At 50.0% G+C, this 27,491-nt stretch overlaps 2 protein-coding genes across 8 annotated transcripts in view; one reads left to right on the top strand and one right to left on the bottom strand.

The window, feature by feature from the left end:
* Positions 1–171: 171 nt before the first annotated feature.
* Positions 172–21,692, top strand: CCNK (cyclin K). 2 transcript variants are annotated; one of them, XM_033107719.1, is made up of 11 exons: positions 172–286; positions 8,177–8,426; positions 8,886–8,967; positions 10,251–10,382; positions 12,052–12,157; positions 12,628–12,685; positions 13,417–13,586; positions 13,948–14,216; positions 14,932–14,965; positions 17,720–17,791; positions 20,555–21,692. In XM_033107719.1, exons 2-11 carry the CDS (start codon positions 8,230–8,232, stop codon positions 21,172–21,174), a joined length of 1,740 nt encoding a protein of 579 aa, XP_032963610.1. In that variant the 5' UTR covers positions 172–286; positions 8,177–8,229; the 3' UTR covers positions 21,175–21,692. The 2 variants fall into 2 exon arrangements, with proteins under 2 accessions (XP_032963610.1, XP_032963611.1); XM_033107720.1 differs by lacking the exon at positions 172–286 and adding an exon at positions 304–532.
* Positions 21,693–25,284: 3,592 nt separating this feature from the next.
* CCDC85C (coiled-coil domain containing 85C) overlaps positions 25,285–27,491 on the bottom strand; it is a 74,470-nt gene continuing 72,263 nt past the window's right edge. For 4 of the 6 annotated variants that reach the window (XM_033107721.1, XM_033107722.1, XM_033107723.1 and 1 more), the window contains 3 exons: positions 27,187–27,282; positions 26,306–26,404; positions 25,285–25,537 (listed from right to left, as the gene is read on the bottom strand). In XM_033107721.1, the coding sequence (XP_032963612.1) occupies positions 25,448–25,537; positions 26,306–26,404; positions 27,187–27,282 (285 nt within the window). In that variant the 3' untranslated portion in view covers positions 25,285–25,447. The remainder of the gene's footprint in view (positions 25,538–26,305; positions 26,405–27,186; positions 27,283–27,491) is intronic. The other 2 variants (XM_033107725.1, XM_033107726.1) reach the window with 1 other exon arrangement.

The raw sequence follows: 27,491 nt of genomic DNA, 5'->3' as shown, positions 1-27,491 counted from the left end.
CCGTTAGCAGGTTCGGTTGCTCCCGAATTTCCTTTGCCCCGGAGGCGGGAACTATGGGAGGGGTCCTCTGTCAGGCTCCTCCTCCTGAGGGGAGGGGCTGAAAGGAGACTGGCTGTTCTTTCCTCCTTTGAGAGCTCTACTTTCTTCTGATTGGTTCACAGGCGACTCCCGTCGCGTGTTTTCCGTCGCCGACGCAGCGCGATGACGTAGTTCCCCGACATCCCACGTCCAAGATGGCCGCAGTCGGCAAGGAGAGACGTAGCTAAGGGGCTTGCCTGAGGCGAGGGTGAGTGACCCACGGACCACTGGTAGCGCCGCCCACCGCCCCCGCCGCGTACCTGGAGGTCGGAGTAGGGCTTGGCCAACTGTCTCCATCCGCTGGCGGAGTCTCTCTTCCTGGATTCCGCCTCCCTCGGCTACCCCCGGTGTAGATCGAAGTTAGCGGGCGATGGCGGGACTGCGGGACGGGCTTCGGGAGAGGGTTTGAGGCGCAAGAGCGGAGGAAGGAGTCCGGCGCGTACCCTAGGAACAGGTAGCGGCTCTCTCAGAGAGGGACGGCTAGAGTTCGGGGACTTTGTAGCAGGTGGTGAGAAGGGGCAGGGGTCTTAACGCGCGCGCACATTCTGCCGCACAACCGCTGCCTACCCACATCTTCCCAACTACTTTGCAGTGTCTCGGTCCCAACCTTGGTTAGACCTGAGACTTTGGGTATTGTTCCACATCTGGCGTACTCCGGCTTTGGCGTCTGAAGAGCCATGTAACAAGGGTGGGACTAGGAATGAGGAAAAGGCACTTCCGCGATTAGATTCGTTTTTACCGAGACATCGTTCTTACCGGCCCTCTTCTGGGTTGGTTCGCTTTGTTACTAAAGGAATTGTTCTTCAGAAAGTTGAGGCGTTAGTATCGAAGTTCTCTGAAGGCTCTTCAGCTATTACCAGCACAAAGCATGGTCGGTAACGCTTCCTAAATTTGGATTGCCAGTTAAATGGAGCTTTCGCGAAATCGTCTGACGTTAGAAACTTCTGAGAGCAGTTAGCTTGCGGGTGGCCTTTTATGTTTTTAAGGTAAGCTCTAAGGCTCCTTAGAGATACTTAGCACAGTGCCTTGCAGTTGTAGGCACTCATTAAAGGTTTATGTGAATGGTATTGCTAGAATGAAAGCTCCGTGAAGTGCCTTTTGTATCCCCAGCACCTAGAGCTGAATGAAGAATGGGTGATTATAGTAGTGGTATTGGTAGACTGATCGATTTTGTTCTTCAGATGCTTTCTTGTTAAATAATCTTGACTATAAATGTAATAATTTTCCAGGATTGTGTTTTGTTTATTTTCCAATGTGACTATCAGAGGTGTCTAATTTTAGGGGGTGTTTTTTGTCTCATTGTGAATGTATTCATTTTTTTCAAACATTGCTTGATTCACGCATAAAGCATGTTTAATATTTGTTTCATTTTGAAAACATAGTTTGCACCAACAAGGAATAAAGAAACATTCTAATTGCTAAGGAGATCCTTAAACTGTAAATGCCATTTGTAAAAATTGAACATCATAAAGAAAAAAATTGATCATATTTTTGGCCTACGAAATGAGCTACAGTCATGCTACCATTTGACCCACATAACGACGTTTCGGTCAAGGATGGACCTAGTGTACAAGTGGTCCCATATATAGTGGAACTGAAAAATTCTTATCACTAGTGACATCGTAGCTATCGTAATGTGGTAGCACAAGGCATTATGGCCTTGTGGTGATGCTGGTGTAAACCTGTGCTGCCCGTTGTATGAAAGTATAGCAAATACAATTCTGTACAGTATAGTACATGATACTTGATAATAAATGACTGTTACTGGTTTATGTGCTTACTAAACTGTACTTTTTATTGCTATTTTAGAGTGTACACTGCTAAAAAAAGTTTGCTGTAAAACAGTATGCTTGTTACGCCATACATCATGTTTACTGCGTCTCTTGGTTCCATCATTTTCTCCATTGCATCCCATATCTTGATTGCATCTTTTCTCTTGTGCTTGATTTCATCTCATTTTGTACCGTAGCTTGCTGTACAGGCTTGTAGCACAGGTACAGTAGTCTATACCATATAGCCTAGGTGTGCAGTAGGCTATACAACCTCGGACTGTATAAGTGCACTCTGTGATGTTCGCACAACAACGAAATCATCTAACGACATATTTCTCAAAGCATATTCCCATCCTTAAGTAGCGTGGGACTGTAGTTCATTTCTGCAGGTTATGTTGGAAAGCAGTGAGTTCACTGAGTATCTAGAAGGTAAAAAAATGTTTTGTTTGTTTTCTCCAAAACTGGGTAAGGACAAACAAATGAAGAAGACTTAAGTTCAGGGTAATTGTGGAGATTGTTAAGAACATTTAATTGGATTAAATCTCATTTGTATATTTAGGCTCAGATAAATTATATGCCAGAGAACTTGCAGATAAGATTGTAAAATCATTGTTTATAGCTTTAGAGGAATCCTAAAAGCATAGTGAATGATAGAAGACTGGAGTCTGGTCAATGTCTCAGTTTTTGCAGAGCAATTAGATGACTGCTGGATGCTAGAACCTGTTATTAATCCATTTTAGAATCTTGTTGGGGGAGCAAAAAGAGCATTTGTGCGTATTTGGGAAAGGAGAGCTGATTCCCTCAAACCAGCAGAGCTCCAGTCCAAAAAAAGCTGGGTGACACAAACCATGTTTCCTTTTGTTATAAATGTACTAGGTTGATAGTGGGTGGGCGCTGAGTTCAGTCAGGTTTCCTTCGGGCATTGAACATAATCTCTCTTCCTATCCCAGCAGACACAGATACACGTACACTGGATGAGGTCTAATTGGATGGATTTATATCCATTCAGACTACCAAACCCAAAATGTTGATTAATGACTTGATGTCAGCCTGAATGAAGAGAGGTCTTTAGAGATAGGCTCCAGGGCTCTAGTCTTGCTCTTACTCTGGTCAGCATTTTTTTTTTTATTACCAACTTTAAATATGTAAGAGGCATGCTTCTCAAAGATAGCCAGCATGTTAGATGACACTCAGGATTCAACGAGTTCTTACAGACTGAAATAGGAGGCCCAGATAAGATACAAATTTACCAAGAATGATTAAATTTACAAAAACGTTGTTGTCCTTGTTTGACATGAGAAAGACCTAACTTGACAAAAAATGGTTCTAGGATGTAATGTTCCGTTTATAGAAACAAAGTAGGGTCCAGATTGAGGGAAGGCAGTATCTTAGTCTAATGACAAATTGTGGCTTTGCCATGTGCTAGCAGTGTGAATTAGGCAAGTTGTTTCTTGTCTCCATAGCTCTATTTTCTCAGCGATAAATTGTGAGGATAAGAAAACATAGCCTGCAGGCATGCTGCGACTCAGTGGGCCATCAGTGGCACGCTGTCTCCCTTCTCCCTTCCCCTCCGTACTATGCAGATGACATAAAGAGTATTGTTTTCCATTTTGGTTGCTATATTTAGGGGGGATCTTGAAACACTAAAAAACCATGTTGTAGAAATGGGATGTTTGTTTGCCCTGGAGAAGAGAAGGGAATGTAAAAATTGTCTTTATATATTTGAAAGGCAATTAGTAGACAAGGGAAAGGTATTTTCAAGGAGCGACAGAGAGTTGTTGAAAGGTAGAGTTCATTCATTCATTCATTATTCTGGGCCATCTATGTACCAGATCTAGGGGATGAACATAACAGATAATAGATGAATAGAACAGATGGAAGTCAATATAAAATTAATACAACAATTAATGTGAACACCAGTTATTGATACTCAGCAGTGCCATAGGCCTGCTTTGTAAACTATCAAGGTCCCATTAATGAAGTTTAGTGAGTGACCCGATGTACTTAATGTTCAGAGGGAATTATTTCTGTGCTGTGTGAAAAAAATTGAGTGGTGACCTTTATTATTTCCAACTTGTAAGCATCCATAATTCTGAATGTTGCAAATGCATTTAATCTTTCATCATGTAAAATGACATAATCTGAAGCACATTCCTGAAAGATGTTGCTAACCTGTCTTGACAGTCAGCTCTTTGTTTATCGAGAGATTTTTACTTTGTGGGGCTCATAAGTCTCTCAGTCATTTTCACAATAATTGTGAACTGCTAATGAGAAAATTTATGACTTTTTAGGGCCTTGTGAAAAAATAATTAAAGAGTAATAGGGGACAGGGTTATAGAACTGAGGCAAGAACTTTTTCAGTAGAATGAATGATTTAGAGGACTGTTTCTATTCTATTTATGTACATTTATTTTTCTTGTGTTTCATGTATTGTTCATTTTGCCCTCGACTCTAAGGGCATCTACACTAGATTATTGGCGTGGGGTTTCGTCAATGACAGCAGAGTAAAGCAGGCTTGAATATATTTGTGGTTTGTCCACTTGTGGACTGAGATTCTTGTCCATCCCTGTCTCATCCCTGCTGGGTTATTCCTACCCTTTTCTCCCCTCGGCCCCTTTCCTCTCAGCAGATGTCTTGGCACGCAACTGCCCAAAGAAAGTGGAGATGCTCTTTGATGATTTACTTCCTCCCCCTTAGATGATTTTTCAGAAATCTTCCTCAAACTTTTCCTTCCCTTCTGTCATAGAGAGAGCTTCCTTTCTCAGGTTAACTTTTCTGCTGTTTTTTATTACCCCTTGACCAGCTAACGCCTCAGTGGCTCCTCTAATGGCTCTTTCCCTTTTGCCTAGACAGCCTTCATTCTCCTTTCGGCTGAAAAAAATAAGACTAACCTATTTCATGGCCTGTTCCTTCCTTAGCCCCCCTTGTGGTCTTCCTTCGGCCCCACTGCACGTCTGAAAAGATCCCTCTCTTTACATATGTGTGTATATCTGCTTTATTGAGCTAAAATTGACACACCGTACAAGCCACCCATTTAAAGTGTACAAGTCAGTGGTTTTTATAATATTCAGAGCTGTGCAATCATCACAATCAATTTTCATTGTCTCAAATAACCACTCACTAATACTAGTAACCTTTCCTTAATTCCTTGTCCTTTAATGTTTCTTTAGGTTTGTCACTGCTGACTACCACTTCTGGCTTCAAGTTGCTGTCTCTTGGTTTCTCGTGCATTAAGGGTGCGCATTTCCCCACCTCGGACCGACCATGCCTTCCTTTTCGCTCCGTTGGTGACTCTTCCTGCTTCTGCAGTTCTTCAGAGTCCTGTCCCGGGACCCCTTCTGTTTTTACTCTCCATCTGTCACCATGACTTTCGTTGTCAATTCTACGTAGGTGAATCCCAAGTGTAATAGATATGTTCTTTCCAGATTTCAGCAAGGCTGTTTATCTGTCTGATGGATATTTCCACAAAAGTGTCTTAAAAGTTCTTCAAATCTAGTACTTTTAGAACCACCTTCTTCCTTTTCTCCCCTCATCAAAACCAACTTGTTCCTTACCCATTTTTCTTTTTGGTATCACCCTTCTGTGTCAGTCAGGCAAACTTGAAATCATCTCTTGCTGCTGTTTGCCTCTCAGCCAGTTAATGATGCTGCTTTCTCCTGCTCCCAGTGTGTGGGGACAGTGCGTCATTAGGCATTACGCAAAAAGCTGCTGTAGACTCCTAACGGTTTGCCTTCTGCACGTCTCTAAACAGCCTCTCCACTCTCTCTCCCCTTTCCATGCTTTATTATTTTCCATGGCACCTACCATTTTCTGACAAATATTAACATATGTGTTTCTCTTTGTCTCTGCAACTAGATGTTTCTGGTGGGTCAAAGACCTTACCTTTCTTGTTCCCTGCTATGTTATCAAGGCCTGCCTCATAGTAAATGCTCAGTAAATATTTCAGTGAGTAAGTGCTGTACATGGAGAGCTGTTAGGTTACTGTATGTTAAAGTAGAGGTTCCCAGCTAGTGTACCATGAGTACATTACAGCTCTGCTGAGATATTGGTTCCCTCAGCCAGCTGGCCAGTTGCCTTCTGCTCTACAAAAACATATATGAATGCCTGTTACTGTTATCTATAATCAAGAACCAGAAACATTTCAAATGTCCGTCCACAGTAGAATGGATAGAAAATGGTTATATGTTCATAGACTAGAATACTTACTGTACCCCAGAGTTTCTCGACTTCAGTACTATTGCCATTTGGATCAGCTTACCTCTTGTTGTGGGGTTTCTGTGCACTGTGGAATGTTCAGCAACATTCCTGGCCTCTACCCCCTAGATGCCAACAGCAAGTCCCCACTTATGACAACCAAAAATGTCTCCTGACGTTGCCGGGTGTTCCCTGGGAAGCAAATTCGCCCCTGGTTGATAACCACTGCTACATAGCAAATGAGAATGAATGAATACCGCCTTATGCAACAAGGATGAATCCTAAAAACGTAATATTTGAGCAAAAGAAACGAGATGGAAAGAGTGATACTATATCATTCCACAATCCTTCAGAAATTAATACTTCAATAGAAGAATAAAGACGTTCTCCTTTGTAAACACAATATCATTATTACCCCTAAGAAAAATAGTAGTAATACCCTTAGCCTCTAATACACAGTTCATAGTAAAATTTCTCTTAATTGTTCAAAATTTCCTTTATAGCTTTTTTTAAAAACCAGGATCCAATCGAGGTTCACACGTTGAATTTAATTATGCCTCTTTAATTGTTTTAAATGTAGAACAGTTCCTCCCATCTTTTTTTGCTTGTTTTCATGACATTGACTTTTTTGAAGAAGCTAGGTCAGTTGTCTTGTAGAATGTTGCACTTTCTGAATGTGACACATAGTTTCTTTGTTGTACTATTTAACTTGTTCTTCTACTCCCAGTATTTATACTAGAAGTTAGGTCTAAAGGCTTGGCTGGATACAGGTTAAGCTTTTAGAGGGTAAGAATACTACATAGGTGGGTGATGTTTATTTCATATTGCGTCACATCAGGAGGCACATAATGGCAGGTTTTCAGCCTGTTCGTGATGCCAAGTTTGATCATATTTGGTAAAGAAATGATACGTTTTTCACAATAATTACTACCAGTGCTAGCAAAGTGGGTGGTTGTTTTTTTTTTTAATATTAGCATGGAATCGTGGATTGTTTATTCACTCTTTCATAACCAATCATAGTCATTTTTCTTTTTAATATTCAAATTCCCTGAATTTGTCCAGTGGGAGTCCACCCTGTTGGCTGCTGTGTCTCCTGAAAAGCTTCCCTTAGCCTGAGCACATCCTAGGCAGGCCCCTGCCCCAGACTGGAAAGGAGACCTGAGTCGTGGAGAGGGTAATAGTGTTGGGAAGTACGATGCGGGTACGAGGTTGTTCCTGATTACAGGGGTGTTGTTTCTTCTAGGTACTTGAGGTGGACAGAGCTGGGAAGGATGGAGACAGAAGGATGTAAACCATCATTGGTTTTGTTATTTTCAATTAAAATTTAACACTACAGGTTTTTCCTTAATTTTTTCTGTATACGTATTTGTTTACTTTGCACTGAAAGCCTCGACTCCTGACAACATTGCCATTTATATATTTGCTTTGTCCTGCAGTTACAGGAAAGTGGTTTGACAATTGCAGTATTCATGCTGCTACTAAATGCGTTGCTGAAGAAGTTCAAGATTTCTGTGCAGTTCTTTTTGTTGTAGACTGTCTCTCACTCAGGATGAAACAAGGGCAGAAACTACTTGTAGAGGTTTCCTGTGTGAGCATGTTCTCTGATGAACACGGGGTTTACTTTGAGTTTTAGGATTTGCTTTTTTTGTTTTTTAGTTAAGTTCATGAATATGTTAAACATCTACATGATTCCAAAGTCAGTTACAAAAAGACTCGGAAGCCAACTTAAAAGAGCTCCTAGCAACGGCCGTAGCGGGAACAGTTTGGGTGATAGTGTTGGATGATAACTCAGAGAATAAATAAATACTGATGAGTCCACACTAACGTAAATAAAGGATTGATTGAATAAATAAATAAATGGAGGTGAAGGAACACATTTTCTTACAAAAGAATTCCGAAATCCCTAGGTGTTCGAGTCCCTTATCTAAAATGATGTAGAACAGTGCGTTCGGATGTGTAAACTTGGCTTTGGAGGTAGACCTGGGCTTGTAACTGCCAATCAGAAGTGTTATTTCTGTGGGAAATTTTGATCCAAAATCAGGTACAATCTGTAATTATGGATAGTTTATAATGACTGGGATTGCTTCCTATGGGGTGTCCCTTTTCAACTTTGCTTCTTCCTCTTTTCTTAGGATCCTTAACATTTTCAGAGACTCTTTTGGAAAGAACAAGTCTACTTCAATAAATGAAGGAGAATAAAGAAAATTCAAGCCCTTCAGTAACCTCAGCAAACCTGGACCACACAAAACCATGTTGGTACTGGGATAAGAAAGACTTGGCCCATACACCCTCGCAATTGGAAGGACTCGACCCAGCCACTGAGGCCCGGTACCGCCGAGAGGGGGCTCGGTTCATCTTTGATGTGGGCACGCGTTTGGGACTGTATCCTTCTCGCTTTGGGATCTGTATAGATAGCTGTGCCACCACCAAGAATGAGATGAGATGCTCTTGACAAAATGTGTAGTGATATCTCTGTCCTGAAACAGCTCTTAAATATCTTTGCTATTTAAATGTTACGATTTCCTGGGCTCTTCAGGGGGTTTCTACTTCATGTTTATCATTTAAATATGTAGACTTAGCCACTGAACAAGTGGCCACAGTTGACGTTCCTCCCGGGTGCTGAAGCCCTGCCTGTATCGTTGGTATGGAACCTGCACCTTGCTAAGTCTTGTACCCGAATTCCAACCCCCTGAGATGCCGTCTGCCTGCTCTGCCACTGACAGGGTTTACTTCACCACTGATTTTGTTGCTGTTGCTTGTTTGTCTTTATTGTTTTGGCACATGTAACTAAGAATATAACCTGTAAAAATTCTGGGCTAAAGTCCTTAACCAGACCAATAGCCACTATGATACCCTGGCAACTGGAATAATTTATTTCCATCGCTTCTATATGTTTCATTCCTTCAAGCAATTCCCAAGATATGTAAGTATTTGAGTTTTATTGTAATTCTCTATCACGTTATTATTTCCACACAGTTTAGTGGACTGATCGTAGTCTTTTTATCATATTTCCAGAAAGTATTTATTTTTGCATAGTACATACTATATATAAACAAAATGAAGTTTGAACTTTTCAGTTCACTGTATTCAAATCTTAATTTAGGCTAATATGGACCACAGTCCTATTACACTTTGTGTGAAAGTTTACTTCCTTATGACCTTCCCCAAGATAAATAGCTTTCAGTCCAGAATAGATGACATGACATATACACAACACATGGTAGAGAGTGGGCCATAAGAGGTAGAGACGGAAGGTTGTAGCATTCAAGGGGAAGATTAGTTACCTTGTGAGGGGATCGGGGAGTATGCAGGGAGGAGGTGCCAGCGGTAAGTGAAGCCTCAACTGCGTAGGGCGTAGCCGGCTAGATGGGGCAGAGCAGTAGTCCAACAGGATGTAGCGTGACAGCCGTGGAGGAAGCACGTGGTGCAGTGTCAGCCGAGCCAGGCGGTTGGCTGGGCAGGAAGGGGAAGGTGGGACCCTGGGCGGAAAGGTAAGACTGGAACAGACGAGAGGGAGCCTTGAATGCCAGACTCAGGCGTGTGACTTCAGTGGGTAAACTGAGGTGACTGAAGAGTTCCTAAAGAAGGTGATACAATAGACCTAACAAGGAGTTAGTCTATTGGCATTTTTCCTTTTGCGAGTTCTGGGTGAAGGAGACCATGTCAGAATCAGCGTTATACCTCTGGCACAGTGTCTGCCATCTAATGTGACCAGGACTCTGGAGGCAGGGACATGCAGGAGCCATTGGCGTGGGCAGAGGACGCTGACGACAGAGCCGTGAGAAGGCCTCGGTGATATGGGAACTGGACTATGGGGGAGCCAGGCAGGTTGAGGGGAAGAGAAGCAAGCCTGGGCTCTGGTGTAGAGATGGCCCACAAGACGTGCGTTTAGCTCTGGCCTGTTTCTGTGGCAAAGCTAACTGTGAAATGAAAATTTGTTTCTATGACTTTCTTCCTTGTTGGTATCTATTTTGTTTACATGACATGTTCTTCAGAAAATTAAATTTTAAATAATTTATGAAGCCAAATTGGCGCAGGGGGCGGTATGTGTGTGTGAGCTTGTAGTGTCAGAGTATTTGTGAGTGAGAAAGAGGAAGGCAGAAGAGGTGGGGGGGGGACCAGTGTGCTGAGAAGACCGGAGTCCTTGCTTCTGTGCCTGTGTGAGCTCTGACACCGGTGTCTCAGGGACTTTGGTCTACATTTTAGGTCACAGGAGCTTGTTGTCTCTTTCTGGCTGGGAAAGTAGAAGAAACACCGAAAAAATGTAAAGATATCATCAAAACAGCTCGTAGTTTATTAAATGATGTACAGTTTGGCCAGTTTGGAGATGACCCGAAGGTAAGAATCATAACTTCCTACCTTTAAATCTCGGTTCCTCGTGGTCGCATGAATGTGGAGGTGCTTGTGTTGACAAAAGCGACATGGCGTTTACGCTCATGGATGTTATAGTTGAGCGGTAACAACTATAACAGATCTAATCAAGTATTCATGTAACTGTCTGATTATGAGCTGTAGTTTAAAGGTGCAGTGACAGCATTCAACCTGGGAACCCAGACAAGTCCCCCCACAGGTGTCTGGGGCTGAGGGGAAGTGCCCTGAGGGGTGATGTTAGGCACAGACCTCTAACTACCCCCATTAATCGAGTATTTGAGACACAAAGAAAGGCCAGGCCTTGGGCTATTTTATAATACTGTGAGCTACAGCCTGGACTGGATTGGCACACTTAGTAAAAAAAGTGTTTGTAAATTTAGAAAATGTGTTGAAGCTTCTGAGAAACAGGTGGTGACAAAAATGGATGGGGGGGAAAAGTGTCGGCAGGATTTTTTTCATATTGTGTGAAAGCTACTAAGATTTTAAAAAGCTTTCCTGAGAGAATAGAATGCTTGGGAAACTAGGGTAGAAGAACCTTAGTTCTGCCGTGCCATTTGCATAATAAAATCATGAGGGACTCATCTCTATTCTGTGAAGTAGCACCATACTTCAAAGTGGAAGCCAGTTGCCTGAGTCTTCTCTCCCCAGAGTTAATGGATTTATGCAGCTGATGATGATGAGACTTTCAATCCTCTACTGAGCCCTTTCTTCTCTGATGCAAACAAGCGATTCTGTAATTGGTCTTCCCGCACAGGGTGTCTTGATTGTATTTTACAAATTTTTGATGGAAAGATTCAATGTAATTAAATGTGTCCATTTCCCCAAATTGTTCTGTAGATTCAGTGAGTTCCCAATCAGAACGTCAGTAGCTTTCTTTTTTTTTTCTAGAACGATACTAAGTAAAATGATATTAAAATTCAGAGGGAAACGCACAAAAACAAGAAACTTTTTGAAAAAGGAGTAGTCCCTTCCAAATGTTGAATCCCTTTGATCCTGATATAGAAGCAGACAACAAATCAATGGACAGAAAAGATCATGTGTGCGCACAGATAGTTTAGGATGTGGTTTCATAAAAGAAAATTATGTATTCAGTAAATAACAGTGGGACAGCTTATTTTAGATATATGAAAGATTTCAGCATGACAGTGATGTGACCTCGTTTACATGCACACACTAATAAGTATTTTCAACTGGTACAACTAACAGTCCGAGTTTGCACAAAGCCGCCACCATCATAATCTCTTCTTAAAGTGTTCAATGTAAATTCCTGAAGGAGTGCAGCTTTTTGATGGAGGTCTGAAAAGAAACTACAATTCAGTTAAATTGTCTATAAAGTAAGGGTCTGTTTTGTAAAAGGGGACTCGTGGATTGAAAGCAATAACATTTCTAAGAATGTTTATTTTATTTCCAGTATTTTTAAAAACTTAGTTCTGGTTGTTTCATCTTCTAACTTTCAGTGCTTTTCAGAATTTATCATTGTCTCTGAGCATGTTAAACGCCTGAGTGGGAGTGAGGAGAAAGGAATGAAAAATTATTGTTAAAATAGAACTTGAAGCGAACACATAGGAAAGCTCACGTTTTCATGTTTCTGATCTGTAGTAAATCACTATCCTGACATTTGTTCTTCTACTTTTAGGAAGAAGTGATGGTTCTGGAGAGAATCTTACTACAGACTATAAAGTTTGATTTACAGGTGGAGCATCCATACCAATTCCTACTCAAATATGCAAAACAACTCAAAGGTGAGAAAAAAGTTATTCAGAGAACTTCTTCATTCTGAAATCAAATTGTTACAATGGTGGGAAGATGCTGAGATTATGCCTCTTAGAAGAGGAAAGCAGGAAGTTCAGTGTGTGCGGGACCCAGGCCGTAGCTGCCCAGACGGCTGAGGACCGTGGCTGTTGCTACTGTTTCCTTTTATGTAGAAATGGATTCTGTCATCCGTTGCCGGGTGATAACAAGGCAGGAAAATGAGTCCGAATGTTTTAAATAGCCTAATAAAATCAGCCTTGGAGTCAGGTTTCCCATAAATGGAGGTTCAGGGTAGAAAGGGCGTGTGGAAAGCACGGAGGTGGGGCTGGGGCCCGCGCAGAGTCCTTGCTGCGTGTGGGGATGATGCTCAGGGCACACTGGGCTTCGAATCGGGACTTGTGGCTTCTTGCGCTGCTTTTCTTCTGCCACTTCTAATTTACCTTTTTCTCCCCATTTCTAGGTGATAAAAACAAAATTCAAAAGTTGGTTCAAATGGCATGGACATTTGTAAATGACAGGTACATGTGTTCAAATGATGATATAATTAGTGTTTTTAAATTGGCAGGGACGTTATATGTCATTTTATCCAGACTCTTTATTTTGTACTGCGGAAACTGACTTGCCCCAGCTTGAAAAACCAGTTAATGGCAGGGCTGGAGCTGCAGGCCTGGTCGTCTGCCCCCAGCAGAGGGAATGCCCTGCCACGTCACGGTGGTGTGAGATGCCAAAATCTCATCACCAGTTTGAAACCTAAGTCCAAAACAACACACTGGACCGTTTTGATGCCTAAATACTTAGAACCCATTCGGTTCTGCAGAAATACTCCCTTCTAGTGGTGTTAGAGCCTGGGTGTTCTAGAGCCCAGGGAGCTAACGAGGTACCACACGGGGAACAGAGCCTGTGAGTGGCGTTGCCATCTTTTGAAGGAACATTTCAGTGGCTGGGATTCAACAGTTTGAAGAACATAAACCATTTTCACTTGTATTTTATGACCTGGCAATTTTTGAATTCACTGAAATTCTTCTGATTGTTTAGACAGACAAGTTAGTAACGGTGGTTAAAGTAACTTATTTTGATACCTTTAGGAGACTAGAGCCATGCTTCTTTTATTTCTAATACTTTACTCGATCGTGTTTTGGGAGGAGTAAGCAAATCGACATTTAGATGTGGCACCTAATTTCCATTGGGTTAGTTAATCATAAATGTTTGCTCATCCAAGTCAAATCTTCTCTTTTTCTCGTTGAACTAGTCTGTGTACGACCTTGTCACTGCAGTGGGAGCCAGAGATCATAGCAGTGGCAGTGATGTATCTCGCAGGACGTTTGTGCAAATTTGAAATACAAGAATGGACCTCGAAACCCATGTACCGGAGGTGGTGGGAGCAGTTTGTGCAGGACGTCCCTGTGGACGTGCTGGAAGGTATTGGGCTGCTGGGCACTCCTCACGGGCGCTCCGTGTTCAACTGGTGCTGCCTGTAAACCCTGAGTCCCGAAAATGGACCCCCCCAAACAGGCCTGTGTAAAGTGTTCTCAGAGGCGTCTTTAGTTCAGTTCTCCAATACAATGGTCCGCGCTGTCTGAGCGCTTTGTTCTGGTGCCGTGCAAATGCCCACCGCGCTGTGCATGGCAGACACGGCGTGGTTACACGTGGGATTCCCATACCCTGGTCCTCGGAGGGGAATCGTTGCTCAGAGGGAAATGGGCTGGGTTTTTCCCCGAGGTACAGTTTTACTTAAAATGTCAATAATTTGTGGTGAATGTAATGGTTACCTGTCACTTAGACATCTGCCACCAAATCCTGGATCTGTACTCACAAGGAAAACAGCAGATGCCTCATCACACGCCCCATCAGCTGCAGCAGCCCCCGCCGCTCCATCCCCCCCCACCAGTGCCACAAGTGCCACAGTCACAGCTGCCTCAAGGCTCCGAACCGCCCCAGCCCCAGCAGAAGGACTCCCAGCCGTCAGCCCCGCCACCACCGCAGCCGGCCCCGCCACCCAAGAAGCCATCCCCACAGCCTAGTCCTCCCCGCCAAGTGAAGCGAGCCGCGGTGAGTGGCCAGATTGGCACAGGGCATGGTCGGCTTTCTGGGTGGCAGCACGCGACCCGAGCTTGTGCCCGTCTATAAGGGATCCCACGAACACCAAAAGCAGGGTGACCTCGCCATCTGACGGCGTGTCCATGGGGAGTCTGAAAAACCAACGTCGGAGGAGCAGTACCTTGGAGCCAAGATGGCTCTGTCCCCTCCTCCAGCCACCGCCACCTGAGTCATCTCCAGCAGGGCCTGAAACCTGCCAGGGGGTTGTTTCCACGCTGTACCCTGCTGGAATGGGTGTCTCCAACTCCCTCTGCTCTATAGCGTTCGGTTCTCTGAGTGACAGTATCTGTAAGAGTTTCTCCCCACGGTAGCGACGTGGCCTGTGGGGGAAGCCATTTGATGTTACACAGCCCCCAGAGGAAGCCATGCAGGATCAACGTGCATCCCCCAACTCCGCTCATCCACTTGAGGGCAGAGCGTTAGAGGGCCGGTAACTGAGTGTTGCTTAGAACTCACTCATGAGAAAAGTTGGTATTTCTGTGTGATTTGGAAAAGGGCAAGGAAAGAAGCAGAAATGGAGGTGCCAGGCTTGCCCTGCACAGTCCGGTCAGCGTGAGATTTTGGGAGGCCGCAGTCTGGCGCTGTGGTTGTCAGCACCTGGGTCAGCAGTTTTTCCTCCCTATTCCCAGGGTCGCGGTTAACGGTCCTGTGTTTTCTTTTTTAACAGGTCGTTTCTCCCAAAGAAGAGAACAAAGCAGCAGGTAATTTCATTTTCTAATGTTTTCTTTTTTATATATATCTTATTTTTGTGTGTCTGCTTATCAAAACTAAATTCTGAGTCAACATTGTTTCAGATTTAGATGGGCCTTAAAATTTAATCTTAGAGCCCATCAAAAACTTGACCCCGTGCTCGCTTCGGCAGCACATCTACAACCTTGACCCTGCCTGCCAGAAAAGGTGCATTGTCTGCTCTGTTTATCCCGACTCTACACTTTCAGAGTATATTCTGAGCAAAGGCATCAGAAAACATTAGTGGCAGTTAACAGTGTACTCAGTAATGTACGTAACAATGGAATTATGAATGCAGAGCTGTGGCAGCAGTATTTGCTTCTAGAGATTAAACACACCACAGTAAAGAGAGTAAAGGGCCCTGGGCATCCCCATACCGAACACTGAGCAGCACAGTAATACAGAGAAGGGATGGGCATGAGGGCAGGAGTGGTGCCCGGAGAGCCCCCGCACGCCTGGACGTGCTGCTAACGCGAGCCAGGCCTCTTCCAGACTCTGATGTGTTAGGAGGGTGCAACAGTAATTGCGGTTTAAAAGGTTAAAAATAATTGCAAAAACCGCAATTACTTTTGCACCAACCTAATAGATAGATGTAGTAGAGCCCGACGTTGGTTAATTCGTTTCTATGTTGGAGACAAACGGAGTGAGCAAAATCGGAAAGAGTACAGAAGACAAAGTTAGAAGCGCTTTGACTGAGCTTTGTCTCTGTCAGTCAGCGGCCTTGTTGTACTGAACTCTATGAAGGCACAGACTGGGTTTACTCTTTTCTGTTTCTCTGTTGCTTAGTTCCAGGCTAGGAACCCAGTGAATTATTTATTGGACTGTTACTGAGATCTTCAAGTTACAGTAAAGCTACATTTTTCCCAGGACCTAGGGGGGAATGATAAGTTCAGTGCAGGTAAATTGCACTGAGCAAACAGTAAGTGAGACACACAGTGGGCTGTGCTCCTCGCCACGTGGAGATGCTGTCACTGAGCTGACGTGCAGCATCTATAAGCGAAGTGGAAACAGCCCATGGTGACCTTGGAGGCCTGGAGCTGAGGGGGTGGAGCCTTTAGTGGAGGAAGGCAGGTGAGTAAAGGAATTGGGAGGAAAGGGAGAGAGGAGTCTTCCTGGACTGTGAGGAGTTGGAAGGGAGTCGCTTGCGAGAGGCCTCAAGTGTGGTTGGAAGCAGACAGGAGCATCTGTGGGAAGAAGAGGGATTTGCGTGGGAGTGGGAGCCACGGGAGGCTTGTGAGCAGGGGCAGGGCAAGTCCAAGTTCATTTCACAAAGAGTTTTCTGGCAGCAGTAAAAGCACCGATGCTTGGGAAGGGGGAAGAGCTTGCCGGCATCTGAGTGAGACCTGGTGACGGCAGAGTCAGAGTGCAGGCCGGGCCGGGAGGGAGGGGTCAGACCCAGCCTGGCCGTGGGATCTCGACGGCGTGGTGCAGGGCGTGCCACTGGCTCCGGGGGACCGCTGTGATGGCCGTGTGCCCGCAGTGCTGGACCCCCACCAGATCCTGAGAGGTAGTAAGAAGAAGGAATGTAAACACTCTTACTGGTCAAGCTCCACATAGATTCCACATGGAAATGATCAAATTGCATGTATTTAAGGTTAAATATTAAAATTAATTTGACCTCTTTGTAACATGGCTCCTAGAGAATTTAAAATTGCCTGTTGGACAGCACTGATCTAGGTCCCTTCTCCTTGGCTGGCTGTGGGAGGGGCTTGGAGGGAGACGCCTGAGGTCAGATGATCCCACGTACTAGAGATGGAGGGAAAAGGCCTGTGAGGTGCTGGCCACTGGGTCTAGGGGTGGGGCTTGAAGCCAGGTGCCCGGGCTTGGGGGCAAGAGAGAAGCGACAGACGTCGGTTTACAGCTCATCCACCTAAAGAGACAGGCTTTGATCTCCGAGGAAGATGATAAAGAGAGAGACATCCCCAGACCTTGAATCCAGCCTGTTTGAGGCAGAGGAAACCACAAAACCAAGTGGTCAGCTCCGCCAGAGCAGAATCAGACCAGTGTACAAGCCAGGGTAAAGTGGGTTCCGGGAAGAAAGGGCCAAACAGACTAACAGACAACAAGATCAAGTGAGCACACTCTCCGCCTTTGTAAACAGAAGATACTGGACGCGGGGAAGCCTCTGTGGGCGACTTAGCGTTGTCACTGGATGCCGGTCACATGTAGCTGCTTGACCTGAGGGCTGGGCCTTCCGCCCCTTGTGGGCCTGGCTGCTGTGCTTTCAGGGCGGCTCGCACCATGTCTGTCCTGGTGCAGTAACGTGCCGCTCTGACGTGCTGCCACCTGGGAGTAACTTGGTGAGAGAAAATCAACTGCAAATATGCCTGAATAAGAACAAAAAGGCGGTTTGTCCTGTGAGCGCTCTGGGCTTTCTTGTTCTGTGTGTCTCCGATAGGTCACGCTGGGTCCCTGAGGTGCTCTCCGCTGCTCTCAGGCCATGGAAGGGCTTGTGTTAACAGTCGGCAAGGAAGCGGGGTAGCTGTGGGAAAGAACCTGAGTGTAAGAAGCTGGATGGTTAGCTTTATTTTGGGTTGCAGGGGGTGTGTTGACTTGATTTGCTTTGTTCTTGTAAAAGAATTAGTACGTGATGATTCAGCTGAGGGCTTCCTCAGGTTCCCTTAAAGCCCGGGTCATATCCATTCTTTTTCCCCAAAGAGATTCCTGAACAGTATTTGTTTTCTGTATAATATGTTTATTTACATGAATCTACATTTTCTTTGTAGAACCACCACCACCTAAAATCTCCAAAATTGAGACCACTCACCCTCCATTGCCTCCGGCCCACCCACCGCCAGGTAAGTGTCTGCGGGAAGCTGCCGGGAAAGCCAGCTTTTGTTCCTGCCTTTTGAAAGGCAGACTTGGGAGGCCTTGGGGAGAGCTTACGGAAGGGAGACTTCTGTAGCCGAAATTTTCAAAGGCAGTAGTGACTAAGGATCTTTCAAAACCTTTTTCACAAACCAGATACTTTGAGGGTGTTGTCAATTCGAAGTCTATCTGAATGTTCTGTGACTCGCACATCCAGAAACGCTGAGCTACCCAGAGAGAACGAATTAGAATCAGTTTTAGGAAAACGAGCCCCGCCAGCGTGTGCACACTGAGTCACATCCTGGCTATAGATCTTAGAGCCCGTCGCTGTGTCTCTCGCACCTGCTTCCTGTTGGCAGATCCTCTGAGTACATGTTGAAGGATAAGCACTCACTCACCAGGCCACGTGGAGAATAAATGTAAGAGTGGAAAGTTCTCTGCAGGCGTGCAGTGAACTAGGGCGCCCCCTTGGTCGGCATCAGTAAGAGCAGAGGACAGAGTTGTAAAGAATGCTTTACCTGTGGCAGCATTTTGGAAGATGAAGCGTTTAGCAGAGAAGGCAGGAAGTTGTGTGTGTGCTTTCTGAAGGGTGGTGGATGTTCCAGAGAATTCTCTGACCTCAGTGGCAGCAGCCCCTTCAGTCGGCCGTAGTCACCACTGGGCGGCCCTCAGCCAACCTTAGGCTCCTGGAACCGCGCGCCTGCAGCAAACGTGCCACTGCTCAGGCTTCTCTGTATGTACTTAGTCACGCCGGTTGGTGAGCTCTGAGAGCGCAGGTATCGTTTCCCACGTGAGGACAAATCCCACAACCCACTCGCCGGAAAAGCTGCCTGCCGTTGGTCACTCAGTGTTTATGGAGCATCTCCTGGAAAGTGTGGGTCCCCAGCTCTGGCGCCCTGATGGGGCAGGTGGGGACGTGCTCAGGAGGCTGTGCTGGCCTGGGGAGCCCCAGGCAGTGAAGAACTGGGATGCTGCAGGGCAGGTGCTGAGCGCAGGGATGGTGGGCCTGGAAGCCAGGAGCCAGCCAGGCCGCTAGAAGGGCCACTGGGGGAGGACGCGGGGCCTCTGAAGATGGAGGTAGGAAGGGGGCAGTGGTGCAGCCGCAGGAGCTCGCTGCAGCCACCTAGAACTATTTTGTGGGGGTGGGCTGGGGGGCAGGCAGAAGGATCAGAAGGAGAAGCAGGCGTCTGTGATTTGGGGGGGAAGAGGGGCAGGAACCACAGTTCCCAAGAGGCACTCGGCCGGAGCTGACAGGAAGTCACAGGCACGTTTCAGAGGGCAGCTTGTGACAGTCGGGTGTCAGCAGTGTGAAGGGAAGCAGCACAGGTGCTGGGAAACCACTTGTGTCCCAAGTTGAGCGACAGAGCGCAGGGCACATGCTGACTTGCGACGGCGGCAGAGTTACGTGCTACCCGAGCTGGTTTCCCAAATACGGAAGCACGTCTGTGGGCTCACGCAGCCGGGGGGTAACACGTGGGGGGATTCTGGGGGGTTGGCGTTTTCTGCACAGGCCTTGAGGTCAAACTTCGTGCGCCCTACTCCACTTCCAGAACCACAGGGCCCCTGGCGCCCCCGGAGCCCAGCGTGGTCTCCACAGGGAGGCGTCACCTCCTGACTGGGCAGTAGGCTGCTGGTAGCCCGAGCAGGCCCCAGGGACATGGCTGCTGCTGAAAGATGTCCTCGCCGACCTAAAATCCGCCTTGCACTCACTTTGGCGACAACAGGGAGGGAACAGCAGACACCGCAGTGCCCTGTGGGTGGGAAAGCGGTGGGCTCGTGGCTGGCTGTGTGCGGTGCCCTGGCCTCCCACTGCCCAGGGCAACCCTGGCATGTTGTGGCTCCATGGCTGCACAGTGACGGAACATGGGAGAGAAAGTGCGGAGGCTGAAGACCCTCGTCACGGCCCTTGCTTTTCCTCGTTCGTGTTCTCTGGGACCAGAAGTCTTGCTCCTGTCATTTGTTTTTGACCCTGGGCCACCTTGGGAAAAGACACACGTCTCAGTGTTTGGCTACCCCTGTGAGGCGGTCCGGTGTCATTTTTCAGGCCTCTGACCGTGAATGAGGAGTGAGTCTCGGTGGGGTGAGGCTCTGGAGGAAGGGAGAGTGCGGGGCGGGGGGGGGAGCTGTGGCCGGGCCACCCCGAGGGACGAGGGACAGCGACAGGAGTGTCTCCGGGATGCGTGACCCCACGCATCGTCCTCTGCAGATACTGCTTTCTGAGAGGACGGGGTGGCTTTGGCCTCACTTCTCTTTGGTAGAATAGAACCGGAATTGCCACCTCTGTGGCCACATTGCAAGTGTCAGTGACTTGTCTGTTATTTTTCACGTGCTGCCTCATTCATTTGACCAAGTCTCAGGCGTCTGCTAAAGCTGGTGCTGCAGGAGTAATGCAGTGTGACCCTGGCCCTGCGCCCAGTCTCCGGAGGGGCCCTCGCATGTCTGTGCCGGGGAGAGGGGGCTCCATGGGCCGCCGGGACTGGGGTGCTTAGGAGCTAGCTTGGCTGGAGGTGGGGTGCAGGCCTGTGTGACTGGTAGGGAGTGAGCTGATGGTGTCAGGATGTGGGCCCTGGCCTTGCTCTGGCCTCAGACATGATAGCTGCTCCCGGTTCCTCTGTGAGTACGTCCCTGGGGGAGCAGCAACGTGGCAGGTGGCCGTGAGGGCCGCTATGGCGCCACGGACCCGCCCTGCACCGCAGCCCTGGGCACCGGCACCGGACACCGGCACCGGGCACCGACGCGTCTCTCTCCCGCAGACCGGAAGCCTCCCCTCTCAGCGGCCTTGGGCGAGGCCGAGCCGCCGGGCCCTGTGGATGCCAGTGACCTCCCCAAAGTCCAGATTCCTCCTCCGGCCCACCCCGCCCCCGTGCACCAGCCCCCGCCGCTGCCACACCGGCCGCCGCCACCGCCGCCCTCCAGCTACATAACCGGGATGTCCACCACCAGCTCCTACATGTCTGGGGAGGGCTACCAGAGCCTGCAGTCCATGATGAAGACGGAGGGCCCCTCGTACGGCGCCCTGCCCCCCGCCTACGGGCCACCAGCTCACCTGCCCTACCACCCCCACGTCTACCCCCCCAACCCCCCCCCACCGCCAGTGCCCCCTCCCCCAGCCTCCTTCCCCCCACCCGCCATCCCGCCCCCCACTCCTGGCTACCCTCCACCTCCCCCCACCTACAACCCCAACTTCCCACCCCCACGCCTGCCCCCTACCCACGCCGTCCCGCCTCACCCTCCTCCAGGCCTGGGCCTGCCACCAGCTAGCTACCCACCTCCATCCGTCCCCCCTGGAGGACAGCCGCCTGTGCCCCCCCCCATCCCCCCACCCGGCATGCCTCCAGTTGGGGGGCTGGGACGGGCAGCCTGGATGAGATAACCTGACGCCTTTTCTTCCTTTGGTTTTGTAACAAGCTTTTCTAATCTTGAGGAGTAGCTGAAGTGTGTGAGCAGCAGGGTACCTTGTATAATGCTAGACAGTTGCAGTATGGGAGGAAGCGGACCGACTGGCTGAGATGAAATCGGGGTGGTCCTCCACATCTGGAGAACGGGGACAGTGGCTTTCAGTGTAGCCTAGGCAGCACCGATTGCCACCGACGGTGCTTGGTGGCAGCTGATGTCGGCTGAGTCCTGCACTGGGTGACTTTATACTAGTGAAAATGTTAACCAGCCATATTGGCTCAATGAATAGCTTCAGTAAGGAGTGAATTTCCTTCTAGAAATCAGTGCCTATTTTTCCTGGATGCTCCGTTTTAAATAGTCCAGTTCCATCTGAAGTCAAGCTGTTGTCATCGCTTTCATTCTGTGATCTGTCCCGTGATACCCAGTAGGTCAGAAGAACCACTTTTTTGATTTAGAGATATTTACATCCTTTGTATTAAAGTTATTTTGAAGGGGTGCCTGGTTGGATGGCTTTTTTCTTTTTCCTCCAGGGATAAAGGGGGAAGTGTACTTGGAAAGTCATGTATGTTTACATGATCCGCAGATTCCTGTACATAGAGGTACATTTTTTCAGTGTGAATGTAACAACATACTGTGAATTCCACCTTGGTTACTAACAAGACCATCCAAATACAGTCAGTCGTGAAACCTGTGTCTGTTGTGGCGGAAGGGGGCTGGGACCTGTAGCACATCTGCCTCTGGCCCCGGGGCCAACGGGAGGCGTGGGGGGACACTGCCCAGGGGCCTCACCACCGGCCAGACCTCACTCACCCCACATCTCCTAGGCAGCACCCTTGTGGACCAGCCTCCCACGCCCTGTGCCTGCTTGGCTTTCTTCAGAGGAACCGGGAATTGCAAACCACTTTGGAACTGTCAGCTGTACCTGCAGACACAGGTTCCTGGGTTAGACAAGGGTTTGCATTTGAAGTCCTTTCCATCTCTGGCCCGTGGCTCGGCGGAGGCCACTGGGGTAGCAGTTAGCAGTCTCCACCGCACCCACCCAGCTGACTCCCCGTGCGGCGTTCGCAGGGGCCACAGCCCTGTGCCCCGGCGTCACCCCCACCCGAGACAAGCACTGCACCCAGCACAGAGGCTTGTAAAGAGCCTTTATTTATCTAGCGCAAAGTATACACTGTCACAATCTTCTGGTGCTCCTTTTACTAAAATAGTTAAATCAGTGTTTTTACCACACTATCAAAAGGTTCTATTTCTCTCTCCCCAAATCAAAGTGGTTCAATAGAAGGTAGAAACGGGCACAGCAGTCCACAGCGCCCAGCTCTGCCCGGAGCCGGGAGGGGCTGGCCCAGCTCTCGGGCGGTCACGTCCTACAGAAAATAGAGCATGGCTGCCGGCGGGGACAGGGACCAGACAGTTCCAGCCCATTCCAGAAAGCAGCAGATTCTGGCCCCACATCATGAAAAATATACACCTCTACCGCTCTGCAGTCATGCATTGTTTGTTTCTTAAAAAAAAAAAAAAAAATCAGTAGTATTTTGTTTCCTCTCAAGTTTTCAAGGAAAAAAAAATGAAAGGTCACTTTTTTCTCTTTAAACACTGATGTATAGCTAATCGGATAAAAATGTGCCACCCTAGAAAATGTGCTCAGCAGATTTCAATTCCAGGCTAGAAGGGTGGTCTCGTCACAGTGGGAACTGAAGCCACAGCACAGGTGTCACACTGGCTTCAAGAGCTAAAATCAGAGTATTTGCAGAGGAGGAAAGGGACCTTTATGAAAGGACACCGCGTCCAGCAACACGTCCCCCCCACCAGGACCTTTGGGAGCTAAGGCTCCAGAGGGGAGGAGTCACCCAGTGTCACCCTACGCATCTCCCTGTTAGTGGCAGAGCTGGGACTCCCCTGAGCTGGCCCCTAACTGCCCCCATGGTGAGGCCCCTGTGCACCCCTCCAGCCTGTGGGCTCCCCCAACAGCGCGTTGTATCCTGTGGGGTCAGCCAGAGGTGCTGCTGGCTTTGTTTTTTTAACAGCTTACTACACTAGTGAGATGACTCACAGGGACAGTTGTGTCCTAGACAGCCATCCCTGTGCAGTGTTGGCTCAGGGACGGGAGCCGTCTCCCGGCTCGTTCTGCCTCCGTGGCAGACAGGAGGGTTCTGGCAGACACGCTGCACCTGACCCCTGGACACCACTGCAGCCTTAGGGACAGGGTCACTTCCCTCCAGTGGGGAAGGTCCCTTTGAGGCTGTTCTTCCCAGGGTCAGTTTGCAGGAGGTCTGCAGATACCAGGAGCCCTGCCTTATTGCTTAATTTCAGTCGTGGCAAAGCCAGTGACCCAAACATGACAAGTGGGCTCCCAGATGTGGTTCCCACCCAAAGTGGATCCATCCGCCCTCTGCTGCTCTGTGGTTCTTTGGACTCCAAGACCAGAGGGGGCCTCGGCCCCCAGCTCCCTGCCCACTGGGGCAGGCATCACCCAGTGCCGTGACCAAGGATGTTCACCCCACTGCCAGTGCACAGCCCGTGACAGGGAGATCACCACCTGCCGCGACGGCTGGCGCCTTCCAGAAAGAGCCCATAGATCCTGTAACACCCAGAGCAAGGGGAGCATGCCTGTCGCCGTCGGCAGTACCACTTAGCCCTCCCTGGGCACAAGGAGGGCCACGGGCTTTCCCCTGAGCATGGATGACCCAAGGGTGCCAATGGCAAATAGGTGGGAAGCAGGGCAGCCCCTCCCGCCCCCGCCTGGTCCCCACCCCTCAGCTAGGCCTGGACAAAGGTCCGCCCAACAAGGTTCGACAACCTCGGGCTCTGCAAATGCTGGCCACGTGAGGCCGCACGCAGCCCTCAATCCCGCTGCGCAAGGGACTCCACAGAGTAAGGGGACAGCATTCACGGGGGCCTATCTGCCTGCCTTCCAGGTTCTGGGATCTCACTGGTAACCTGCTACAGATCTCCTAATCCCTCTGGGCCTCATTATCCTCACGTTTTTAAGTTTATATACCGTACTTTACAGTTTCTACATGGCCCTTTCCACTGACGGTCTCATTTGATCCCCAGAGCACTTCAAGGAAGGCCTCATGGCCCCATTCTACAGCAGAGGACACTGAGGCTCAGAGCGCAGGGGACTGCACCCGATGAGGCAGCAAATAGCAGAACTCAGCTGGGGCCTCAGCTCCCCAGCCCCCAACCCCGTGGCTGCTCCAGCAGGTGGACGCCATCGGCTCACGTGCTGGGAACAAGGACACAGGCTGGTGACAGCTGACGGCCTCTAACCATGAGTACGCTGAGGCTTCTGAGGCCTCATTTTGCACCAGGGGCCTAGACAGGCTGAGTGACTTGCTAAAGGTCACACAACAAATGAAAGCCAGAGCCAGGTCAGGCTCCTTCCAAGGAGGGCAGAACTTGTCACTGTGGCCAACCAACTCTGTCCACAGTGCCCCAGGATGGACCAGGGTCTGGGGGCCCAGCCGTGGCCCAGTGCTACCCATCCAGGAGAGACACATGTGCTCAGCCCAGGGACCCTGCCCTTGGCCTGCTACATCCCTGGCCCGTCATGTGACCCATGAAGATGCCTCAGACACTGGGCAGGAGGGCCCGGAAAAGGGCACAAGCTGGCACCGGGCGGGGCGCTACTGCAGAGGGGGAGGGGTGGAAGCATGAACTCTGCAAACAAGTGGCAGCTGGCAGCAGAGGCACTGGGCAGAGGGGCCAGAGGAAGAGGCTCAGGAGCCTCTGGCCAGCCATGGACAGGAGTCCCTTGTCTGCGCCTCCCGGGACCCAGTGCTTGGGGAGCCAGCGTTCAGGACACAGCAGGTGGGGGATAAGTGGTGTCCGCAGCGTCAGGTCCAGCTGCCAGTGGCGTCTGTCCAGTGCAGGTGGCAGCCAGGGGGTGGAGGGCTTGATGAGGTGCCCCTCCACCAAGGGCTGGGAATGGCCTGGCATGGTTCCTGGGCCTGGCATCAGAGCAACCTTCGGTTCTCGCCAGTGGAGCCTGAAGCCTGGGCCCTGGGGTGGGAACGGTGCTGTCCAGGCTGCTGAGCTGTAGGAAACAGCCGGCAGCTTCTCGTCTCCCGTTTGCTGGTGTGTGAGACGTGGGCCGGCCAGCAGTATGTGGGGCCCATGGCAGCCGGGCCACAGCAAGCAGCGTCCTATGTACAATTCATCACAGAAGAAGACAGCGGCTGGGCCACAGGGCCTGCCACTGCCTCTGGGGACCTCGGGCAGGGACAGTCCACGTCCATGGAGGAAAGGCCCTACAAGGGCCCCTTGAACTGGTTCCCAGACAGGTGCTGCCGGATGGAGGGCTTGGAGCTGGCGGCATCCCCCAGTTTTCTCCAGACCACCTGCGGGCAGAGGAGAGACGTGAGTGGCGGGCCTGCCCAGCCCGCCCGCTGGCCTGCCCAGCCCGCCCGCTGGCCTGTGCACACATTCTGCTTCATTGCTCTTCAAAGTCACTACGTCCCCAGAGCCACAGGCCAGGAGGGGAAACTGAGGCCCGGAGACACTCAGACTAGGTCTTTGCACATCCACCCTCACGGCCACACCTGCCATCCTGAGCAAGTCACCCCTGGGGTGCAGGCTCGGCCTTGCGGCTGCCCAGTGGAGCCCATGAACTCAGGAGGGGGCATGAGGGAGTTCAGAAGACCTACCCCACAGGGGCCCCTGGTTCAGCCCCTGTGAGTCACCCTCTCCTGCTGGCCCCTGCCAAGGTCCAGAGGCGGCACGTGTCAGTGAGGTGGGTCGGGGGCAGCTTCTCCCTTCCCTGCAGCCTCAGCCTTGCAGGCTGTCAGAGTGGAGGGTCCTGCCTGCACCCCCAGTCTGAGCACCTGTGCACCCACCAGGGGCAACCAGCCAGCTGGGAGGCCAGGAGCCAGACACCTGGGACCAGGGCCGAGGGTGAACAAGACCAGTCCTGGGGGTCCGCGGGGAGCACTCCCGGGGTGGACGGAGACCAGGGACCCCATTCTCTGGCAGTGGGATGAGTTCAGGCTGGGGCTCCCAGCTCCAGTGCCTCCTCCCAGCCCCCCAGGTCACCTGACCCACACTCCCAGGGTCAGGCCAAGGTGCCCCCGCCCGCCGCGGCCCCGCCCCCAGCCCGCGAAGTGCCTCACGTTGCACATCTCACGGACGATGGCCTTCTCCTTCTCGCTCAGGTCCTCCTCACAGCGGTCCTGGAGCTGCCGGTCCAGGTTCTCGTGGACCTCCAGAACCTGCAGGGCACAGGTCAGGGTCAGGGCAGAGGCCACCAGGCGGGCCTTGCCCTGCTGTAAACGGGAGCCGAGGACGCTGAGCCGCTGGGCCCCAGGGTCAGGGACGTGGAGAGGCCCGAAGGGCAGGTCGTCCTTCGTCACTTTGTGTCCTCTCACCCCAGAGACACTGCAGACACCACACAAGGGAAGCCGTACTGGGGGCAGAGCTGAGGACGGGTCAGCTGGGAGCAGGGACCACCCTCGGACAGGTGGACTCACTCCAACCCCAGGCCCCCACTTGTGCTTACTGGGCAAGACTGAGGACCCCTCACTGCACACAGGTAAAGGGATGAGGGGCACAGCGGAGGGAGATGTGCCCCAGGAGAAAGCACCACCTCGTCGAGATCTGCCCCTGGAGGCCCTGAGGTGAGGCAGCTGCACCTGGAGGACAGGCTGGGCCTGGGAGGCCTGGGCTGTAGCCCTGGCCCGAGTCCTGGCCGTGCATCTCACCTTGAAGGAGTGCCTGCCCTCCCCCACCCCCCAGGGCTCAGTTTCCCCAGTTGCAGGCATGGCAGACATGACACTGGCTACCACCATGCGGCACCTCTGAGTCCCTCCCCTAGAGTGCTCCAGGCGGTCACAGCCATCCAGCCCCCCACACACAGGTGAAAGCCCCACCCTGCTGCTCAGATGCCCCCAGAGAGGGCAAACGTGGGGTCCAAGGTCCCATGTCCCGCAGTGCCCCAGGGAGCGGGCTCCTGAGGGAGGGGGAGCGGGGCAGGTGGGCAGGGCCTGGCCCTCACCTTCATGGCATGCACGACAGCCTCGGGCTTCTGTCCTGCAGGGCTGTAGCCGGCGGAGGGGGGCGAGGGCAGCTCAGGTACCGGGCAGGCCGGGCCCTGTGGGAAGGAATTCCGCAGCTTAGCTCACCCTGAGTGGCTCTCAGGAGGCGGCCACAGGTGTGACCAGCGCTGAGCCAGGTCCCTGATTCTATGGGGCCAGGCAGGAGGAAATGGGGGTGGGTGACAGGGGAGAGAGGCAGGTATGAGGGCCAGGCCAGGGCCGAGAGGCAGCGCCTCCAGCCACCATGCCCAGCAGGCTTCTCGCA

Source organism: Rhinolophus ferrumequinum, chromosome 6 (assembly GCF_004115265.2).
Source record: "Rhinolophus ferrumequinum isolate MPI-CBG mRhiFer1 chromosome 6, mRhiFer1_v1.p, whole genome shotgun sequence".
Taxonomy (NCBI): Eukaryota; Metazoa; Chordata; class Mammalia; order Chiroptera; family Rhinolophidae; genus Rhinolophus; species Rhinolophus ferrumequinum.
The sequence above is the reverse complement of the archived record's forward strand: the minus strand, read 5'-3'. Positions and strand labels throughout refer to the sequence as shown.

Coding starts and splice junctions, on each gene's coding strand:
- CCNK (XM_033107719.1), top strand. CDS start 8,230: ATGAAGGAGAATAAAGAAAATTCAAGCCCTTCAGTAACCTCAGCAAAC. Junction 12,686..13,416: donor TGGACATTTGTAAATGACAG/GTACATGTGTTC, acceptor TCGTTGAACTAG/TCTGTGTACGACCTTGTCAC. Junction 14,217..14,931: donor GCCAAGTGAAGCGAGCCGCG/GTGAGTGGCCAG, acceptor CTTTTTTAACAG/GTCGTTTCTCCCAAAGAAGA.